Raw genomic sequence first — 16,334 nt, 5'->3', positions numbered from 1 at the left:
ATTACCTGAAGGAGAGTTATGATACATGATTAAAAACCTCAGAGGACCTTTCTTTCTTATATCTATTGATAATCAGTATTTATTAGGCTCAAAAATTTGATTCAATTTCATGTAATATTATCACATGCTCCTAGGGAAAAAAATACCAGAGACCACTTTATTGAGAAGCCACAGAGCCACAGGGCTGCTGCTGATTTTAAAGGTCACCTAAACCATCTTAGTACCCTTATTCTTTGGCAAATGACCCACAAGGCTTCCACATCAATGTACTTACAAAGTATAATCCCAAAATGATTAGATTCATTCTTTTAATGCCAACATTAAAATTCAAAATTCAATTAACTTACTTTTCCAGGTGTACAGTGACCAATGGGAAACTTATGTTGGTAGATGGTTTTGCTAACCCTAGAGTGACGATGGCTTCATGCAGCTGTTTTACTGTTTCAATTTCACCTCTTAAAGCAGCACCATTTAGGATGTGGAAAAAGGACAAGACTGTTGCATCTTTGATAAGAACATCCTTCTCTTTCATCTCCTTTAGAATGTTAATAGCATCTACAATGAAGTAACACAAAAGACCCTTAGGTAATTTCATGTAGGGAAAACAAACTGCTATTAAAACAGCATTTCAAGCCCAGCAGGAATGTAAATTCTAGTGTATAATGCCGATTTCAAGTTAATTACTACTTGCATTTCTAAACGAGACTACAATTATAAATCCACAATAGCATGGTTTTATCATTTCCCTGCAACTTTGACTACAAATTATAGATAGGGACTGTGTGCCCACTCGGCACCACATAACCCTGTACAGTCTGCCCTATAGCTGTAAGATCCTCCTAAATGGATGCTTTTATCGTTCAGAGCTAACATCTGCTAAATCACACCATTGTTTCTTCAGCAGATGGCTTGTCAGGAGGCCAGATAATAAAGATGTGTTTACACTGTATATACAGCCAGACTAATGGTCTGATACCGATAGGGCCTGTTTGCTATGTCGATACTAATTAGCCAAGCAGAGCCAATGAAAGCTTTCCAAAAGACTGCATGTTAATACATTAGATTCATTAAGCTTCATTAGAAAGGCAGAAACAAACATTTTAGGATATGGAATAAGTGCATTTTTATAACGTTGTTCTTAATTATTACACAGACAAAATGTTTTGACCACTTTACAAAAAGTGATTTCAAAAAAGCAGGCAAATCTTTATAAAGAGTTTTCTGTGTTAGAAAGGCTTCCCAGGAAAAATTTCAATGTTCAAATCATATTTTCTCCGTACACTGTTCCCTATGACAAAATCAAAACAATCATTTCTAAAAATAAAAGGAAGTGAGGAAGGCTAAAAAAGAAGTTTCAAAATAAAGCCAAATTCAGAAAGTTAAGAAACAAGTAAATAGTAAGAACCTATTACCAAGTGTCATTTAATTATATTAGATTTAGCATTACCTCAACAATGAGAAAATTAGGAGTATGCAAATCAACAATATAATTAGCTACACCTTTCTCATGAAATTCTAAATAGAAACTTCAACTGAAATAAACATTTTGCTAATATGATTAAAAGTTCAGCTAAAAACAAGTGCAAAATTCAGTTTTTTATATATCATGTTATGTTTATAGGTTTTATGTTCAGCCTTCAGATCTTCTTAAGCAAAAACAAAGCCATTAGTGCAGGCATATAAGCAAATTGTGCCATAAGTCATGATCTTCAAACTCAATCCAAACAGCAATGCTAATAAAAACTAGCTGCAGAAATGCAAAAAGCACTGAGCTGTGCAAATGTAAATGACAAGCTTGCCAATCCATTAAAACTAATGGCCTACACTGTCCATGTGGCTCTGGTTGGATTCACATGCAAATTTGTATGCAAAGTGTTCCAGCACTTTGCAGGACATGATATACCATTAATATCAATTCACATGTTATGCCACAGGCAAATACTTGCATCCCATCTTTCCTTTATATGGGGAGACTTACCTTGGAGCTTGCCATGCTTTCCCAATACTTTTACAAGGCCTACATACTTGTTGGTGTCAAGGACAGCAGATGGATCTAAACGGTCACTATGAAATAAAACCAGTTATATTATGTTAGAAGACAACTAACGACAAAAAGGACTGAAATTCCTATAACTTCCAAAAGCCCATCAGGTCTAAATTCTTATTAATATTGGTGCCTATACTTATGTAAATTATAGTCAGTGACTTCAGAAGTAAAAATCGTAACACTACACATACATATAGCATCAATCCACCTGCAAATGATACTACTGAAGACACTTTTGCTTTATGGTACTTTCCATAATTCTAACCTTCACTGTGAACACTGAAATACCTCAAATGACAAATTTTTATTTGCTAAATCTAAGGATGGGGATCAAAAAATATCCCTGAGAAATGGACAGAATTTTGTTTATAGTGCAGTATAGAAAGGGAAATGTTATCAAGCCTTACAAAACAGTTACTATCACCAGTAGTATAACCAATGGGAAAAAACCTTGGCTTTAAAGACTAGGCTGTGTTATTGTACTTAAGACACCTTGCTGAAACAAGAGCCTTATGCTATGAAATTTCAAAAATACTGACAACAAAAGAATTTCTTTGAACTACTTAAGGCAGTAATATTCAATCTAGGTGACTCATCAAGGGTGGTATATCAGCATAAACGCTGATGAGTTGTTTCATTGCCAGGGTACTCACAATTCTTGCTTCAAGTTCAGTGCATCTTCTGCATTATCATGTCTACAGCACAAATTTATTAAAGCTGCATAGCCACCAACAACCATGTCTGATTCATATTTTGCTTTCAATTCAAGGGCTTTTTGCATATTCTAAAATAAAGAATTGAAGTAAAAAAAAGAAGAAATTAATATAAAAGTAAAAATGTCACATTTTCAGTTACAGTATTTAGAAAAAGTTTACAGTACTTTAAAAATAAACTGTTTCGGGGGGAATAGGGAGGACAGCAAAATACAACTGACACTAGGATTGCTGTATGTATACACATGGATGTATAACCAATGTGATCCTGCAATCTGTACATGTGGAAAAGTGAGAATTCATACCCTATTTGAATCAAATGTATGATGTCAAGATCATTGTATTGTCTTGAGCAACTAATAAAATTTTTAAAAAAATAGGATTTCAAAAAAATAAAAAATAAATAAAAATAAACTGTTTCATGTTATCAACTTGGCCCTGCCCCCTTGGTATTTTTATTCACCTTTTAAAAGGCAGGCAGGCCAGATGTATATGTAGGGTAATTCTAACAAATGCAAATTTGGATTTTTTATTGTAAAATAGCCCACTATTAATGCCAAATTTGATGTTTTAGCTTTTGTACTGTACTATTTAGAGAAGACTTCCAGATTAAATACTTCCTAAATCAGCCCCTAATCATAGTCCAATTTCTAGATGCAGAAATATGTACCAATAAAAAGTTTCTGACTCTAGTTTAGTACCAAAGAAATAACAGTACCATGTTATAATCTCAGTTATGATTTTTTTTTTTTTCTAAAACCATAGGCTTGCTAAACTAGAACCTGAAAAAAGTCTAGTGATATCCCTCAAATTGCAGACACACACTAAAATGAACACGAAGTACAGCTGGACGCCCACTGAAAAAAAGGCAAGAGACCCTTTATCTCAGAGAGAGCTTTTTTCCAGCAGGAAAATGGAATTTCAATCCCTGCATTAACAACCTAGTAATATTTGACTTGCAAATGACTACTGCATGTATCAGTTGCTTGACAATCTAGATATAAGAGACTGGAGCCATGGCTTGAAAGGACATTTGGCATGTATGATAAACCTATCACGGCTGTTACTATCATTCACTTTGTAGATTATTGTAAACAAACTACAGCAACCCGAAAACATGCCATTCAAGGTGTAGCTGAAATTAGTTAACCTTTCATTTAATTGCATTGTTCACAAGCATGACATAATAATCAATTGTAAAAATCATAAATATTATGTTCAGTTTTGCTTATTATGAACAATATTTTTTTTTACCCTAATAGCATATTTGAAATGTTTAAACAAATGTTACCTCTTCTGAACAAAGCATTATTATCAGTTGCTTTAGGACATCTCCTATAGGTTGATTTTTAGCTTTTAGATTTTCAAGTGTAGACTCCAAATCAGATGGTGTAAGTTGCTGAGACTACAGGAAAAAAAAAAAAAAAGAAAGGAGGAAGAAAAATTTACTACAAAAAGAAAACTTGACCCTTGTCACCCTACCCTTTAAATTGACTTTCCTTTATGTTATAAATGCTCATAGTGATATTTACCTTGGGATCAATGGATGGACTCTAGGGGTAATGAATCTTGCAAGACTATCTGCAAATTTCCTAGATCTGTTGATTTTTCAGAGATGACAAATAGGTTTTGCCAAATTCTTACACATATACAAAATGATGAAAATATTAAGAAACACTGGTTTTATAAGGGCGCAGTCTAGAATGCTTGTTAAATGCAGTTATTATAACATGTAGAACCCACTCAAAAACCTACTTACTTTACGAGAATCTATCTTCTTTCTTTCAACCATCATATTAACATCCTAAATTGGGATTTAAGTTAGCACAAAATTAGAAGACACAAGGAAAATTAAAATAGCAAATGTCCAAAGAAAAATCTGAAAGTCCCACTCATTTTAATGCTACTTGTCTACCTTTCCAACATTTTACAGCAATTCTGTTCATACTATACTGACCATTACAATTAAGGTTTTAAATGTATTCTTCAATATATAAATAGTTTTTACCAACAATCAATGAAAAAGCTTTGTTTTAATGACTGCCAATGAAACTTTTCTTTTTTGTCAAAAGCATCGTATTTTTTAAAAAATTTAACAGGTTTTTATATATAAATTAAGCATTTCACACACCTTAATCAATTCAGGAACATGGTAGCTATCCAGTAGATTTCGAATGCCTCTGTAGATACTTTCAGGAATTTTTATATTCTGTGCAAAGGAAAGGGAGGGGGGGAAACCTGAGTTTTAGACAACTAAACTGAAATTTGTCTAACAGAAATTATCTCAGACATAATTTAAGTCTCCAACTCTTGCATGTCATTGAGAAGTGGTCTGGTTGTACTTAAAAGCAGCAATTTCAAATCTAATAGATACATGTCAGGCAGGACAGGCATTATATAGCAAAAAATGAAATGGTACCATCTCCTTCAGCTGATGGAAGTATTGTCTCAAACGCTCCTCCTTGGCCTGTACCTCTGAGTCACTCATGCTGTCAATCAAGTTATAAAGAAAATAGCCAACAGCTTCTGTGGAAAAAAACAAGAGAAAGCATTCCACTAAAATTACCGAGACTGTCATGTTATCAAGATTAATTTATAAGAAATCATTTTGGTGTGAGATGTCACCCTGATGAGAGGCTCTGAAATGGCAACAATGATCACTGAGGCATAGAGATTATGTGGTTTGGGAGCACATATCTAACTGGTGAGTGAAAGGAATATTAATTATTTTCAGACCGAGTGACAGCTTTTCAGTACTGAATCTTACTTCAATCTATTTTTTTCCACTATTCTGTGACAGAAGTGGTCCTGCCCAAGGCCTTACCCCTCTCTTGTCCAAATCACAAGTAGTAAAAATAAATAAATGTCTTTACACTTTTCTACACTAATTTTTTGTGGATAATATTTAGGGAAACACATAAAATTACAAAGGATTATACATGTTGAGTATAGAAAGTTAAATAATATTAATAAGCAGATATAGTAATCCTGTGGAGAGCTGCCTATTAGCCAATGAAAAACCAAGATTAACAAAGATGTTTTGTAACAACAGTAATTTTCCTATGCATTCAAGCATAAAATGTACAGGGCCATGTGCTAATGCCTGGGATAGGAGATTTGAACTTTTTAAGAAAGGTAGCTTCTTATAGAAAAGTATATATTATAAGCTTCCTTAAATGACGAATGAAAATCATTAAATGACAAAATAATCTTTTATATAATAAATTATATTTAAGTGGAAAAAATCCACAAGACCTTTTTCCTACTTTGTTTAAAATTAGCCACACTTGCAAAACATTAAAGTCACATAAATATTAAGAATCTCTGATTTTTTAAGCCTATGCCACAGACACTGTAAGAAGCATTTCCTTATTGCATGAAAAGAAAGTATCCCAAGTCTGCCTTCTAAAAATAATTATTATAAAACCAAACACCTCACAGATCTCAAAATGCTGTGGTTATCAATATAAAGATGTGTAACCAAATGTTTTCAAATTTCACTTTGCAAAAGAAAAGTGTTCCCTGCTATAATCCTTCTAGTCCATTATTACACAGAAGAATGAATTTGTGGATAAGTTACAATCATCGAAATTGAAACGCTACCCGTTGGTCCTGGAGGCTCCTGGCAATAACGTCCATCCTTGTACAACAATTCTGTTATCTGGTAAGACAGAAAATTCGTGCATTGCAGCAAGAGACGCAAACAAGAACAAATACAATTTGAAATTGAATTCTTGAAATAATACAACGTCTCCCCAGTAAGGTATTATTCTATATTGTAGTAATCCAACACTACCCCCACCCACCAAGGAGATTGTTTTGTTTTTAAATAATAGGTTTGTCTTCTAAAAATAAAAATAAACCCATGATGAAGGAAAGCAGCAATGTTTTATGAAATGTCACAAAGAGAGGCTATAAAGTGATTTGTTTATATATCATTTTAAATTGTTATAAACAGTAATTTATAGGAATAATGAACCAATATTCTCATCATTTTGATTTTGATGAGGACACTAACTGGGATTAGTGTCCTCCTTTTTAAGTTTTATAGAAATAAAAAGTAACATATGCTGGACCAGTAACTTAAATTTTTTAGTTGTTCCATGACATTTTCTCATTCATTTTAATGGCACTAAAACAAAAGAGGTCAAAAGTTTTAACTTGTTTGTTCTTAAGTATTCTTATCAATTAATTCACATATACTAAAAGACATACACACTTATTTTTCAACATTAAATCTACCAACCAAAAGAAATTTCTAATTTCAAAAATCCAAATAACATATTTTTTTTTTTTTGAGAATTTTTTAATATTTATTTTTCAGTTTTCGGCAGACACAACATCTTTGTATGTGGTGCTGAGGATCGAACCCAGGCCGCACGCATGCCAGGCGAGCGCGCTACCGCTTGAGCCACATCCCCAGCCCCAAATAACATATTTTATAATCAAAATTATTACACAACCTATGATGACAAGTTATAACTTTGAAAAGGGTATTTAACTATATATCCTGAGGCTGAAGACAGAAAAGAACTATATACTAGTTGTCCAAATGACATGTGTGAAGAATTCTAATGTATTTTATGCATATTCAACAGCTGAGCTTATGTGCTATTAAAGCACATGTATTTTAAGTGTTTACAGGCCCAAACTGTACTTCTACTATTGTTTACTTATTAATCTGAAAAAATCAGGCAAAATGATCACATGCCTCTATACAAACCATGCTATAGTTAATGTTAATTCAAAAGGTAGTTAATGTAGAAATAAGAATTGTGCAAAAGAAAAACAAAACAATCTTCACCTACCAACTGTCCTTTAATCAACACACACACATAGAAAATAATAAATTCTACCAGAAACTTTTGCCATACTTACAGTAACATTTAATGCCAATTTGAACAAAAACACATTTAATGAATAAACCAATGAAAATATCTCTAGTCAAAACAGTATCATTTCTAATTTAGCAATTCAAGTAATACCAGAAATAGAATTGGGAATTTCAATTAATAACATGCCTTCTGATTTTATTAAGATGAAAATCTTTTATGCAATTCACTATAATTATGCTTCCTGCATAAAATCAGTTAATTTCTTAAAAAGGCTGATGTTGGTTTGCATACCATTCGTATACAGAAACATACACAAATATACATACTTACATACAGAAAGAAAATTAATTATTAAACCTATAAGGTCAAATACTTTTGGAAAGGTTGAAAATCTTAAGGACTCTTAGGACTAAGTCAAAGACTACTTCCATAAAAAGCTTCCTGCTGTTTTAAAACTAACATTTTCAAGATTTTAAATCCATTAATTTTAACAGTATAACAGAAATGTGTGAAGCTATTAAAATTTTTGCTCTTACTGGCTATTTATATATATCACCTTGTGATTTGAATGATTAGGCATACTTACCTTGCTCCAAAGATCTATATTCATAGACCTGCAGAGGGCAGCAAAGGATTAAAAATAAACCCAGAGGTTTAAAAAACATTTTAAGTTAAAATGCATTGCCAATTATATTATGTAATATGTAAAATCAAAACTTTATATAAACAAGTAAATAAATGTTTGCAAAATCAAGTTGAATCATTAGAACAAGCAATTTGGAAAGGATGACCCTCACCCACTTTGAATCCTCAAAATAAAAAAATTGGTTTGGGTAAGAATCATTAAAAGAACCACCCCTAAATCTGGGGTGCAAGTTTAATGAAGCAGCATATTTGTATGACCTCAAAGGGTCTGCCCAGAGACTGTCTGTAACTTATAATGAGAAAAATAGCTAACTACATAATGGAGAAATGAAACACCTTGAATGAGTGATCAATTAAAACTAACATAACTAATGAGATACTGATGGACACTGTGTGCCTTTAGATATAATTCCCTAAAAGAATATCACTACAGTTGGGAGTTACAGAATCTGAAGATAATCAAGGGGAAACATGAGGAACATTCTATAAAATAATTGGCCTAAATTCTCAAAAAATGTTAATGTCATAAAAGACAAAGGATGAACTGCTACAGATTAGAGAAAATTAAAAATAAATGAAAACTAATATCCATCCTTGAACTGAATTCTGTATAGAAAAGAAGGAAATTCTAAAAAAGACATAATGATAAAGTTGAAGGGCTGGAGTTATGGCTCAGTGGTAGAGTGCTTGCCTAGCATGCATGAGGTACTGGGTTTGATCTTCAGCACCATATTAAAACTAAAAAATAAATTCAAAAAAAATTGAACATGAACAACATTAGCTAAAAATATCTCAGTAATGTTAAGGTTCCTAAATTTATTAACTATTGAGGTTGTGTAAGAGAATAGCCTTGCTCTGTAGGATTATGTACTGACATATTGAAAAGGTAAAGGGCCATGATATATATAATTTAAGCTCAAATAATTCAGGAAAAATACATTTTTTCCCCCTGCAAACTGGTACACAGATGGAGGCAGTAAATAATGTTAATGTGTCAAAATACTAGAAGTTGGTGAATGTAGCATAGATGAGATCCCTGTACTATGCCTGAAAATTTCAAATTATTTCAAAGAAAGTTATAAAAAATGGTTGACACAAATTTTGCCTACTTAAATGAAAAAAACATTATAAAACAACAAACACTAGTCTTACATCATTTCTAAGCTTTGTACCCTTGATGTCTGGAGTCTTTTTTATGTTTAATGCAAACTTTAAAAAAACTAATTACATGTTCATGGCAATTTTATAATATAAACACACACAACAAAAAAGCATAGGCCTTTTTAGACTTGAAGTTAGGTGCAATTTGGGGTGGATCTAATTTTGATATAGTGAGTTAACAGAACATTTATTTATTTATTTATTTATGGTGCTGGAGACTGAACTCGGGGCACTTGACCACTGAGCCACATCCCAGCCTTATTTTGTATTTTATTTAGATACAGAGTGAGTTGTTTAGTGCCTACTAAGTTGCTGTGACTGGCTTTTAACTCACAATCCTCCTGCCTCAGTCTCCAGAGCCGCTGGGATTACAGGCATGTGCCACTGCACCTAGCAGAACACTTATTTTTATTCTAAAAAGATATTCAGAATGAACTACTGGTACGTGCAACAACTTAGACAGATTTAGGGTCACTATGCTGAGTGAAAAGACAAAGGACATACTAGAAATCCATTTAGGAGAACAAATCAGTGGTTGCTACAGGGTAAGGATGGGGGAGGATAAATGATTATTAAGGGGCAGCACCATATATGTGGTGATGGAATAATTCTGTATTTTACAGTGATGGTTACATAAATATACATTTGAAAAAATGCCTAACTATGTACACAAGTTGTATCAATGTCAAATTCCTAGTTTTGATAATGTTCTAGTTTTGTGGGACATAAACACTGGGGGAAAGGGGGTCGAGGGTACACAGGCATTCTAATTCCTGTCTTTGCAGGTTCCTATAATCTATATTTCAAAATATAAAATTACTTATTAACTCAACAGCTTAACAGCGCCTCTGGAATCTGCTTCCTATAATCATCTCTTCTGAAACACATTAGAAAAACTTTGAAAAAGAGAATCTAGAAGTGAAAAAAAAAAGAGCTTATGAAGTAAAAAATATCAGCAGAGTTTAACATAGTATTTATTTTGATTTGGGGAACAAAAATCTTTTGAGAAATCCATTAGGAGAAGGAATGATAAATTGACCTAAAAATCATATCTCTAGGTTGTACTGGAAAATAATCTCTCAACTCTTACAAAAGAATTTTCATCTAAGCCACCCATCAATTACAGAGCAGAATCCTCTTACTACTTATCATTTCTATATCCAAAAAGAGTAAGTTGTTTTTTTTTCCAAACAAGTGAGAAAAAAAAGTGAGGCTTCAAGATATTATGAAGATAAAATATTGTACAGCAAAGGGTAAGATATAGTAAAGGCTACAAATAGCTTGAATTCTAAGGAATTCCCTGCCCCGAATGCTAAGCAAGCACAGTACCATTGAATTTTATCTCCAGCCCAAAGAATCTTAACCTAAGGATGCTTACTACAATTAACAAATAGGGGGAAAGTAGGGAAAAATCAAAGAGTTTGCTAGAGTGAGAAGCTGATGCCCCCCAAATGCACAGTGTTTGTTGCAAGACTTCTTCACCTCTGCTGTATCTTGAGTCCCTTTGGGAATCTGATGAATTCTCACATACTGTTAATTTTGTCATGAGTGATGATAATATGAAGTTAAACTATTTAATTTAAAATAAATTGTGAGATATATTCTGGATGTATGAGTGGAATGACTAGAGTTCCAATAATTATTTTTTAAAGTCCAAGGGAAATAAAGGCAGGGAAGAAGGAAATAAATAGATAAAAGAGATTGCCAAAATCTTAACTGTTAAAGCTGAGTGATAGGTACAGAGATCTGTTTTAATGAATGTTTGAACTCCATAATAATAAATAAATAAATAAATATGATATATATATATATATATATTGCACTTCTGTTCCAACTCTCAACTCTCATAAGCTGGTCTTCCTTAATCAATTATTTCATCAAAATACCAACTTCTTATCAAATTTTAATTTAAAAGATAATAAATTACTCTCAAATCTGGATGAAGTACCTACAGAAAGCTCAGACAAACTTTCTTTTTTTTTTAAAGTAAACTTTTTTTTTTTTTTTAAGAGAGAGAGAGAGAGAATTTTAACATTTATTTTTTAGTTTTCGGCGGACACAACATCTTTGCTTGTATGTGGTGCTGAGGATCGAACCCAGGCCACACGCATGCCAGGCGAGTGCGCTACCGCTTGAGCCACATCCCCAGCCCCCAAACTTTCAAAATTATACACATATCTACCAGTTTCATTGTGAATAATACATTTAAAACAAAAACCAAAAACAAAAATATCCACAATCATTCAAAATCAAGCTTTTTTAAAAGAATAATTAATCAATCTACCTAAGAATAGTAAAAACTTCCCCAATTCAATGCAATCTCACTTTTGAGCCCATGATCCACTGAAACTACTCATGCTAAAATTACCTGTAATCTCAATTCAAAATTCAAAACCTTTTACTCTTCTTTGACTTTTGAGTATGGAGACTTGTTGTTGACCACTATTTGCTAGTGCTCCTCGTTCCCCCTAGTACTACTTAATCTCCTTTAGAAATTATCCTTTCTTACCTCCTTAAAAGCAAGCCTTGATTTACCTATTATCCAGCATTCCTGGGGCTGTAGCTCAGTGGCAGAGCACTTGCCTAGCGTGTGTTAGGCACTGGTTTCTATCCTCAGCACCACATAAAAATAAAAAAATAAAATAAAGGAATTCTGTCCATCTACAACTACAAAAAAATTTTTAAAAATTTAAAAAAGCAAGCCTCTATACCAGATTCTACATATATTACATTTTTCATTTTTAAGATAATCTTGCATATAGTTATTTAAATTCCTGTATAACAGAAAATGAAACAGACTTAGGTTAAAAAAAATATTTTCACTTGGAAGTTCAATAGGCACCTCAATCAATCTCACATATAGTTAATTATCTCTGAATATTGCCTGTTCCCCCATTTACCCATACTTGCACCTTTCTCCCCTTCTGAATACATGTCAATCTTATCTTCATCATGTAAGCCTTTCAATGGCTTAAAGCCATGAATCAGGCTCCAAACCTTTTAATTTAGAAGGAGGTCCTTTTGAGGAATCCTAAAGCTACCATCCTAACTTTACTTCTTGTCATTATTTCATGGCTTCCTAAGTTGAGAACAGATGCACTATTCTCTCAGTCTTAATGCCTGTGCCTGAAATGCCCTTCCTATCCACTGTACAAATTCTTATTTATCTTTCAGTACTCATCTCAGCAACTTCTCAGTACATCTTTCTCTGGCCCATCCATTCCCCAACCTTCACAGAAAGAGATAGTACCTTCTCCTCTAAACAGTCATTAATAACCAAGACTAGTTTGTAGTTGCTTTCTTTCTGGTCTCCAACTGTGAACAATCTGGGGGAAAGTGCCAGGGATTAGCATTTAGTACATACTGATACTTAATTCTATTTGTCCTTGATTTACCTATTATCCAGCATTCCTAGTCCATGATCCACATTTATAAGCACTAATTTTTTTCAGCATACACAAACTCATTAAGAACTCTTTTAAGAACTTTCTGTTTAAACTTATTTACTGTTCACAACATCTCTGTTTTAAGGGCAATTATCAGAACCCCTATAAAGATGAAGGAACTGAGGTACAAAGTACTTAGTTTTAAAATGTATCCAGGGGTTTTCTGAATTAACTGGGGATACCAGATTGGCAGTTTGCATTTAAATTTCTCCTTCCCTATGCCCCTATGCCCTACTTAGATAAAAAGAGCTTTTTTTTTTTTTTCTTTCAATGACACATAAAATAAATGGGAGATACAGATGACTAGAAATAAATATTATACATTAAAAGTAGTAACCAATTTAGCAGTAAAGATAATGTTAATTCCCAAGAGAGCAGTAAGAAAATCTGGATCGAAACCAATTTATACTATGGAATTTTCAAAAGGGTCAGGTTCTACATTCCTAAGGCAAAAGGAAAGGATTAAAGCAAGACAACTCCTAGGTCATCTCCCTCAACTCCACATTGGGATTCTGCTCCTCTCTGACCACAGCAGAAATCTAAGGATTCTTCTTCAGAGCATAAAACAAAGTCCCTGGAAAATTCCAAGTTCAGAAACAATATGCACTAAAAGCTAATCCTTGGCTCTCCCTCATACAACATCCTGAAGACATTTCATTACAATGCCCAAACCTAAGAGGAAAGATGACATGAACACTAAAATCTCAAGTCACTCAGCTAATCCTGGAGGGAAGTCATCAAGCCCCATTAACACACTTAGCGCTTCTCATCACTTTTTACATTTCCTACTCAAATATACTAAAGACATTTGGGGGAAAAATACAAATAAGAACTTGGAGAACAGAGAAAATAAGCATGGTGAGGAAAGGCATCCAAAAAACTATCACCAATAATCTGTGAGAAAGAAAAGCTTATTATCTATGAAACAGTAAGATGCTATTTTAGGAAAGGACTTCAAAAGAGATTTCAGAAATAAAAAATGAGAGCAGAAATGAAAAATTCAATGAAAGAAGTAAAAGAAATATCACAGAAAGTTGAAACATAAAAACCAAAGCACACAAATCCAAACCAATATTAAAACCAACACAAGCTGAGCGCAGTGGTGTACACCTGTAATCCCAGTGGCTCAGGAGGCTGAGACAGGAGGATCATGAATTCAAAGCCAGCCTCAGAAAAAGCGAGGCGCTAAGCAACTCAGAGAGACCCTGTCATTAAATTAAAAAAATACAACATAGGGCTGGGGATATGGCTCAGTAGTCAAGTACCCCTGAGTTCAATCCCTGGTACAAAGAGAAAAAAGGCAAGAAAAAGCACCAGTCCAATAGTTCCAGAAAGAGAAGATTTTAAAAAACAAAACAAAGCAAACAAACAAAAACAACCAAGAACTGAAGAATACAAATGTCTGGATTAAAAGCATCCACTGGGTATATCCAGCACAACAGATAATAATAAATAAGCACAAAATATATAAGATGACTTTATAGTGAAATATCAGAAGATGAATGGTAGAGGGAAAAAAAGCCTTCTATAAGAGTCTAGAGAATTCCAGAGATGATTCTAGAAATTTCTAGAACAACTAATTACAAAGTGAAGAGTCCTCAAATTTCCAGAGATAAAAATTAAAACGGATATAAATTCCTTAATTGTCAAATGTAAAAATACTAGTACTAAGGGAAAGATTCTAAACTTCCAGAGGAAATTCTACAAAAATAAATCTCAATACTGTAAAGACAGATGATAGTGGACCAATGCCTAAAAAACTCTAAAGGCAAATTATTTCCAACCTAGAATTCTATACGCAGGCAAATTATCAACCATGTCTGAGGCTACAATACAGACATTAACGATCTCAAAACACTTACCCTACATATGCTTTTCTCAAGGAGCTCCCAAAAGATGTCCTCCACTCAAAGGAGAGTAACCCACACCCTGTTCCTCACAAAAGACAAGTCTAAGACACGGAAAGTAAAGATTCAACCTGCACCAAAACAAAGAGAATCTCCTGGGTCAAAGTGAAGGAAGCACCCAGGTAAAAAGATAACTAGAGGTACAGATTGTGGGCCACATAAGATAACCACATTTCTTTTTAAGCCTGAGATACTGTTTTGACTATGTACTGATAAAATACTTCCTTTCCCCTTTTTGCTTTGTTGTGTAGATCAGCTAAAGGCATTCATTTCTCCCAGGGAAGTGTTTTACTCTAACCTACTTCCAAAAAAGGCCACAATGAGCTTGATATAGCACACACTTGAGGAATAAATATTTCTGCTAGATGTCTAGTATGGCCACAAACTTCCTGAACACAAGGAACTCCACGCTTCTCAAAACTCACCCATACCTTCCCCACTGTCTTCCCTGAGAGGGGCTTTTGTAAACTTTTAGAAATACTGAAGTCAGACCCTAATCCAAAGATTCTGTTCAGATTACCTTCTGGAAGACTTTCTAATAACAGCAGTGTTACTTCTTATTGCCAGGTTTCCCTTTACTTCTTGGTTTCTCACAATTAATCAAATCACAATTAATCATATATTATTTGGGGATATATAATAGTGGCACAATTATACTGAAAAGCAAGAGAATGATCCTGTTATGGGCCAGGCTATATGGGCAATGACCAAACAGACTTCATTTTACTCTGAGACTCCATGTCATATAAAAAATCCTCTCCCATGGGAACACCTGGCCTCTGTACCTATTAATAGTTGCTTAGCATAACACATTTGTGTACCTATTAATAGTTGCTTAGCATAACACGTTTGGCCACACAAAATGGCAAATCTTATACAATGTAAAATTGTTCTCTCTTTGGTTCCCATTTTTCTTGGACAATGTACCCTATCAGAGATTGTCTACCATTCTTTAACTCGTACCCAACAAGGATCATTTTGACCTATTTCCCTTCTTCTTATGATTATGGAAAGTCCCGTGGGAAACACCGAATGTACCCAGAATGAAAATATGTTTCTGGGTATTGTATTGTCTTTCTAACTGCTCAATTCAGCTTCTGTACCCGTTTGCCTGCAGCTATGTCAACCTGGATGTGTTTTTTGCCTTTAAATACCTTGAAATGCTCAGGCTAGGGTCTGTTACTTGCAGAGACAGTTTGGGTCCTACAGGGAGCAATCACCAGCTGGCTAATAAAAAAGATTCTCCAATTTGGACAAAGCTGGGATTTGATGTGTTTTCTGAGCGGTCTGCCTCATAACAATTCCACTCAAGACAGGGCAGCAGGGATCACCAGGGAAAGCCTCATGGGACTGAGGAGTGGCACACTGAGGCTTTTAAAGTACCACTGACATTCTATTTCCTAATCTCAGTGGTAACAGGCATTTGCTTTCTTTTCCCTAATGTACATTTCAGCTTTACATACTCCTCTGAATGTACAACATAATTCACAATAAAAAAGTAAAAAGTAAGATTTCCAAGGTCTTACAACTAATAAAACAGTAGAGATGTCCTGAGCTCAGGTAATTTGGCTATGAACCTT

The 16,334-nt window shown here is 33.8% G+C and overlaps 1 protein-coding gene across 1 annotated transcript in view; it reads right to left on the bottom strand.

Moving 5' to 3' along the window:
• Window positions 1-16,334, bottom strand: part of Lrpprc (leucine rich pentatricopeptide repeat containing) — a 107,284-nt gene that overhangs the window by 48,015 nt on the left and 42,935 nt on the right. The window contains exons 15-23 of the mRNA XM_046425040.2: window positions 8,182-8,209; window positions 6,364-6,421; window positions 5,180-5,286; window positions 4,892-4,969; window positions 4,520-4,564; window positions 4,052-4,165; window positions 2,701-2,831; window positions 1,979-2,064; window positions 348-555 (exon numbers count right to left, since the gene is read on the bottom strand). Of these exons, the coding sequence (XP_046280996.1) occupies window positions 348-555; window positions 1,979-2,064; window positions 2,701-2,831; window positions 4,052-4,165; window positions 4,520-4,564; window positions 4,892-4,969; window positions 5,180-5,286; window positions 6,364-6,421; window positions 8,182-8,209 (855 nt within the window). The remainder of the gene's footprint in view (window positions 1-347; window positions 556-1,978; window positions 2,065-2,700; window positions 2,832-4,051; window positions 4,166-4,519; window positions 4,565-4,891; window positions 4,970-5,179; window positions 5,287-6,363; window positions 6,422-8,181; window positions 8,210-16,334) is intronic.

This window comes from Marmota monax, unplaced genomic scaffold, assembly GCF_021218885.2.
Source record: "Marmota monax isolate L192 unplaced genomic scaffold, Marmota_monax_Labrador192_F-V1.1 WCK01_AAM20220418_F8-fsc00015, whole genome shotgun sequence".
In the NCBI taxonomy this organism is placed as follows: domain Eukaryota; kingdom Metazoa; phylum Chordata; class Mammalia; order Rodentia; family Sciuridae; genus Marmota; species Marmota monax.
This window is presented reverse-complemented; position numbering and strand designations above follow the sequence as displayed.